Source organism: Lepidothrix coronata, unplaced genomic scaffold (genome assembly GCF_001604755.1).
Source record: "Lepidothrix coronata isolate B3197 unplaced genomic scaffold, Lepidothrix_coronata-1.0 Scaffold226, whole genome shotgun sequence".
NCBI classification, from domain to species: Eukaryota; Metazoa; Chordata; class Aves; order Passeriformes; family Pipridae; genus Lepidothrix; species Lepidothrix coronata.
The window spans coordinates 944,973-951,424 of NW_016690406.1; the positions used below are offsets into that span (position 1 = coordinate 944,973).

The following is a 6,452-nucleotide window of genomic DNA, read 5'->3' on the forward strand; positions in this document are numbered from 1 at the left end:
TTAGACAGAAGGCCATTGGTCAAAATGCAAATACTAAGACCATTTCCACTCTGTTCATCAATTCTCATCAGAGAAAGCTTCATGCTAGGAAGAAGAATCACCTCTTTGTTTCTGCGCTATGGGGCTCTCAGGAGTGCTGGAAGTATCTACGATGAAGAGAAAAAGTTCAAGGAATGGAAGCAAAGACTTCAAGACAACTTAACTGAGGATTCTGAAGAAGAGAGTGTGCTATGAACCAATTAGATATATCATTAACCTGAACAAAGACTGCTTGATTGAGAAAATTACTTTCCTGTGTTAATGCCTGTTCAAACATGTTGTACCCCCATGTTTTTATTCAATTTTATAATGTTCTTTCCCTCATGTTTAACTACTGTTTTCCCATTGGTTGGATTCTGCCGCAGTGCAGAATCCCCATATTTGGTCATGTCCTTCCCCCATTCCCCTACTTGGGTAGAACTCCTCTCATGCTCTTGTACCCTCCTTCCCTTCCCTTATTTGTGAAGTCTCTGCCCCCAGTTCCAGAACCTTCCTTCTCCCCCCTATAAATAGGGGGAGCCATTTTGAATAAACTCAGACCTACAATCCTCCTCGAACTGTGTAGGTTGTCGCGTCATCCATTTCAAACTGCGTTGCAGGAGAGGAGGAAGAGCAGAGACTCTGGCTGCAGGATCACTGGCAAGGCATGTTGGGGAGCTCACAGCAAGCTGGATGGTGCAAGAAACCCCCATCACCCACAAAAGCAAGAGCTACTTTTTTGCAAGTTGTCTGCAAGGCCACTTACACCATTGTCCTTCTCAACATCACTATGATCAGAGGCACTACAGGTACTTCTGATTCTACTTTGGTACCAAGTCTCTGTTGAGGGCAGAGGAGGAAAAGACAGTGTATCAGAGGGATGTTTACTCCAATCTTCTTTGGGAAGGGAAAATCTAGTGGAAGGAATCTTTACAAATTGCTGAAGGGGTTTTTTGATGAAAAACCAATAACCTGCAAATCAAAACATTTCTAGCTGCAAATTGATTTTTTCTGTTGTCAACCACTAAGATGCTAAACTTGGGCTTTTCAATGATTTGATGGAAACTGGTAATGATTTTCATGGAGTATAATATTTTTCATTATATTTAACAAATTTATTAAAAACCATGATTGATGGGAGGTTTTATGATTAGTCTGAGCACCATGTCAAGCTTTACTCTTAGGGATCAGTGACTTGTCCTGACAAATGAAGCATACTGGGATTTTCCAACAATAGGTCCAGGTGAAAGTTTTAATAAGACAATGCAAAGGTTCTTTCTTCTCTCCAAACTGAGTTAAATACTCACCAGAGCTAATGTCAAAAATATGGGGTCTGCAAATGCAGCTGTAATATTTCCCCCTTCTCCCTACTCTACTTTAATTTTGCAAATTTCTGTTTGGTTTTTTTGTTTGTTTTTGTTAGCACTGGTGAGGCAGGTCACAGAGGAGTGATCTTGAGTCTCTTGGGAATCTCTTCATCTAATAGGAAACACGAATGCATACTTTCCAGTGAAATGCCATACTCCTCGATTATTTTAACTGTCACCACTATAATCAGGGAAATTTGTTCATATAAGCTTTGGAATGGCAGGGCAGAAATTGCCTCCCGTGCTTGACCTGAGTTGGAAGGTGGCTTTTGTCCAGAACAAAAGAAGGGTGAATGACAGAATATTAATGTCTCCAGACATTCATTTTCCTGCTGTACTAGGCAGTGATGCTGAGGTAAAAGCAAACTGAGAGATCTCCCCACAGAAATGGGCTCTGCAGCTCATTCAGACACTGCTTCCCAGTCATGTCATTTATCCACTGCTTTAGGGAGAGATTGAAAACAAGGCCAAATGTATGTGAACACAGCCATGAATTTGAAAAACTTTTCCCATTTAAGAAGAGAGATGCAGTTTTTGGGCTGGCACAGACAGGGCCTCATGTTCATCTGTACCAGTGCAGATATTTCCCTGTGAAGTACAGACCACAACTCCGAACCTATGACATCTCCTGGCACATTCTCACATGTTCTTCTCTCTCCTTCTCTCCTTCAGGGAACAACGAAGTGTCAGTGACCGTAGGTGACAACTCAGTGCTCGCCTGCCCTCTCAAGCCAAATATAAATATGCTAACATGGAAAATATATCCCAAGGCTGGAGGCCCCTGCAACTTGCACTACAGGGCAGATACGAACACAACAGACAGAACAAACTGCAGTGACAGCATGAGCTGGAAATTCAGACCAGATCTCGGTCCTGTGCTTGAGATAAAGCAAGTGGGGATAGCCCAGGAGGGAAACTACATCTGTGAACTTGTAACACCAGAAGGGAATTTCCACAGGACATACCACCTGACTGTGCTGGGTAAGGGATTCCTTCCCTGTTTACAGTTCTCCAAAGGACCATGTCTGGGTATGGACATACAAAACTCCTCTCCCCATGCACTGGGGAAACGTGGAGTAAGAAATGGAGCTTTTATTTAATTGAAGGAGAGTAGCTTTAAATTAGGCATTAGGAAGAAATCCTGTACTGAGAGGATGGGAAAGCACTGCAATAGGCTGCCCAGAGAAGCTGTGGATGCCCCAGTTTGGAAGCGTTCACGGCCAGGCTGGATGGGGCTCTGATCAGCCTGGTCTGGTGGAACATGTCCCTGCCCATAGCAGTGGAGTTGAAAGGAGATGATCTTTAAGGTCCCTTCCAACCTAAGCCATTCTATGATTCTGTCATTCTTGTTGGGATAAACCCATGCATTTCACTGAGAGTAGATCTGGTCTCCCTTATCCTCATTTCCCAAAACTCTGCTCCCTTCTGCTGTTCCCTTTTCCACTGTCTAGTTAGAAACAAGAGCTGTGAAGCAATTTCCTATATCCTAACAGAGGATGTGCAGAATAGCTGTGGTAAGGCTCACCTGAACATAGGAGAGTTGTCCAAAAGGAAAAAAGAGGCAGGACCTTTGTCTCTTGTGAGTTGGATCCACATTGTTGCCATGGGGTGGCACCTCCAAACCTATTCTTCTCTTTTCACTGCTTTCATTTTGGGTGGAGAAGAAGAACTTCCCAGCCCAACTATTCAAAATAACTCCATGCGTCTCCCCTTCCTGGTGTTTTGCAGTGCCCCCAAGGCTGAGCCTCTTCTGTGATGAGCACGGGAAGCCCGTGTGCGAGGCAGCGGCAGGGAAGCCGCCTGCTCAGGTCTCGTGGCTCCTAGAGAGCAACTCCTCCCTTGAGGAAGAAAGCCACGACAACGGGACAGTGACTGTTCTCAGCAGGTTGACAGCATGTGACACCAACGTGACTGACACAACCTGCATGGTGTTCCACCCAGCTGGGAGCTGGAGTGAGTCCATAGCCTGTTGTCCCTCAGGTAAGCTTCCCTTTGTGCATTTGCTGTTCAAAAGCCTGTTTAGCCCTCTGTTTATGCACTGAGCAAACATCAGTAGCCCTGGCAGGATTGCAGCAGGAACTGTGCAGCTAAATTTCCAGTGAGAAATTTGTTGGGAGGAGACAGGATAAACAGGAGTGCTGTTCAGAACTGTAAAGCCCTTTGTGAAATTCTAGGAAAGGAGATGGATGCAGTGGTTTTTCCTCCCACCTCCAAGGCTGAATGGAAAGGCAGGATTATTCACAAGTTCATGACACACCAAGATGTCTGTGGTATGATCACCCAGATCTATGGATTGTAATCCAGTGGTGCCATTACATCTTGCTAGTTGTTGAGTAACACATAGGTTGTGACAAGAAGACTGAAAGGCAGCTTCCAGCTTCCAAAGACTGGCTGGTAGGTGGAGGCTTTAGGTGGTGAAGGCAGCTACCTTAGGTTGTCCTCCGAAGAAAGGCACAAAGAAAGCATTGTCCAGAAGATGAAATCCTGACGGAGGCACAAGGTAAATACAATCTTTGAGATGTACCTTAATGAGCAACTGTTTATCTTTAGAGATTGGAAGCTTTCTTCACTGTGTCATCAGCCTTATGAGCCTCCTGGGCCTCTTCTTCCTGCAGGCTGTTTTTCATCTCTACACCTTCTGTGGTAGCAGGTACATATGGAGCATGGCAATCTCTGGTCGTGCTCATGTGAGATCACAGACATAAAGCCTTGTGGTATTTTGTTTCTCTACCAAATAAAGGGGGGGAATTCTGTTTTTACACTTCTAGAAACCAAAAGTGCATTTCCACAACAGCTTCTTCCTCCCGCTTAAGAGTATTGTCTTGTTTCCTAGGACAATGAGAAACTAGTACCAAGCACAGCAGCTTCCATCTGCAGAAGTGTCTCAGCACTTAGCAGAGATAAAAGGAAGTCCCAATATGTCTCAGCAACGTGGCTTGCAGCAAAAACCCACCGGTACCAAATTGTTCAGGAGAAGGAAGCAAACATCTACAATGCAGCCGTATGTGACTGTGCAGAAACATGGCTGTAATCGCTCATGCAAGTTTCGCTCTTTTTTTAGAAGACCAAGTCTAACACATATGCAATTGGAAATTAATTCATAATGTATAAACTGAGGTCATTCAATTTCAAATACTTTGTATCCTAGTATTTAAGTAGCATTTCTTACAGAATAAAATAAATCAAGAAGAAATTGTCTTGTGTAATGAGCAGCAACCTTCCCAGAATGGTCACACAGGACTGAAGGTAAAGCTGAGCAACTCTCACTTTTGCTGTAAGAATTTTGAAGTGTCTCACAGAGAGAGAGAATAATTGAGCTTTGGCAGTTATTGCTACATGAAGCACAGAAATTATTACAGTCCTGAGATCTGTGTCACACTCATTTACCTCTTTGCATAATCCAGAGAACTGCATCCCACAGAGAACAAGGTCTCTAATGTTAATTTCTTGAAACACATCTTACTGGTCCTATCATAAGGGAGCCTTTGAGTTTAATCTTTCATTTGATGACATACAGCCAGGGCTAAGCCCCTGAACCATAGAAGAATACCTGTCTAAGGCTGAGTTAGGTTTGCATGACAAATGCAGTGAGGAGGAGAGGGGAGAGAACAAAGAACTCCAAGGTGGAATATGATCTAGATCTTTGTTGTTCATTTGCTGCTTCTACCTGCGCCTGACCCCATCTCAAGCTTTGTGAGCCTCGTTTTACATCTGAACCAGCTACTGCAGGTGTCAGGACCTAAACACCAGTAATAAAAAGATCATGCTTCTCAGTCTCAGCACACTAAGATTTGGAGTAGTTCTCTAGCTTTATACATAAGAAGAAACTCCATGTCACTTCACTCCTTCTCATGTGCAGGTTTTAATACCACTACCTTGCTGCCCCTCAGCCTCTCCTGGTGCAGCCCATAAGCTGGTGTAAATCACTGCCTGGGGAGGTTTCTGCAGGACACTGGCGGGATACAGACAATGATTCTGCTGGCACAGCACCATGGAACTTCTCCTTTCACTCTTACAGACCCAGCTCCAGTCTATCCATCTGTTGTCACATACGGCTGTTTGGTTCCAACAGAGTCTGCATTCTGCAGAGCTGACATACAGTGCGAATGAACTCAGAGATAAGAGCTAGAAGAACAAACAATTTGGAAGCCACCAAAATTACTGTTAATTCTTTATGGTAACCTAACTACCCAAAGGCCAGCAAGCAGAAAACCACACTGACTTTAGCTGATATTTGTAGCTCTCCTGGTATCTGAGTTTCCTCAGTGCACATCAACTGCCTGCCTGCAAGTTGTCCTCAGCTACATCTTATCTCTGCAGCAGCTCAGCAAGCCCTGAGCACTTGCACACACAAGCCTACGTGCACAGAGCTTCTCCACCACCACCCTCGCTGTAGGGTAGGACCATCCACAAAGCCACAGCTCTGCTTGGCTCTTACTAAGTGTATTACAGACAAAGGGACTACACAGAGAAGACTCATCTTCCTTTCCCCTCTTCATGAGATTCAGGGCAAGTCAAAATTTCAGAGGTACCAACATAGGTGTGACCTCAGTTAGCAACAGCCCACTGGTGTCCATGGTATTCAGGACATGTTCTTTTTAAGTTCTGTTCACTAGGTTTCTTTACCTTTTCTCCAGTTTGGTCAGGTCTTCAGCCAAAAAGAAAAATATGTCACATCTTTAGTTGCAGTTTCCCATCAGGGATCAAAGAGACTTGCATACCAGAATCCACAGGGTTCTGTAACCAGACTTGTGGTTACAAGGCTGGTTCCTACTCCTTCTACTGTTTACTTTCAAAGTAATCTCAAAATCCTTCTGCAGGAGAGAGGATACAGCAATCTAAGCATTCTATAGCCTGAGTTTCAGCACAGTCTCCTGGACAACTACCAGAGCAACTAAGAACATTTCTATCCTTTTTCTCACAGTACATTGGTCTTCTTAATGGTGTGTCCACTACATGTTAAGGACAAATTTGATTGAAGTGTGCTGGATCGAGGTTGTAGCTGCTATTGCTGTTCAGATATTGATCATCAGGCTCCTGTGCTTCCATGGGGCTTGTTTGCCTCAG

General features: G+C 44.2%; 1 protein-coding gene across 2 annotated transcripts; it reads left to right on the forward strand.

Annotated features, from left to right (window-relative positions):
* Window positions 1-325: 325 nt before the first annotated feature.
* LOC108506685 (cell surface glycoprotein CD200 receptor 1-B-like) lies at window positions 326-4,714 on the forward strand. Of its 2 annotated transcripts, XM_017833997.1 has the most exons (5): window positions 328-827; window positions 2,058-2,366; window positions 3,114-3,365; window positions 3,936-4,035; window positions 4,219-4,714. In XM_017833997.1, the coding sequence occupies exons 1-5, from the start codon at window positions 686-688 to the stop codon at window positions 4,232-4,234; spliced, it is 819 nt and encodes a 272-aa protein (XP_017689486.1). In that variant the 5' UTR covers window positions 328-685; the 3' UTR covers window positions 4,235-4,714. The 2 variants fall into 2 exon arrangements, with proteins under 2 accessions (XP_017689485.1, XP_017689486.1); XM_017833996.1 differs by having other exon boundaries at window positions 326-827; window positions 3,936-4,714.
* The last annotated feature ends 1,738 nt before the right edge of the window (window positions 4,715-6,452 follow it).

Bases quoted from the DNA above. Each gene is read 5' to 3' on its own strand.
- LOC108506685 (XM_017833996.1), top strand. From the start codon at position 686: ATGTTGGGGAGCTCACAGCAAGCTGGATGGTGCAAGAAACCCCCATCA. The intron at 828-2,057 runs GTACTTCTGATT...TCTCTCCTTCAG, and splicing joins TATGATCAGAGGCACTACAG to GGAACAACGAAGTGTCAGTG. The intron at 2,367-3,113 runs GTAAGGGATTCC...GGTGTTTTGCAG, and splicing joins ATACCACCTGACTGTGCTGG to TGCCCCCAAGGCTGAGCCTC.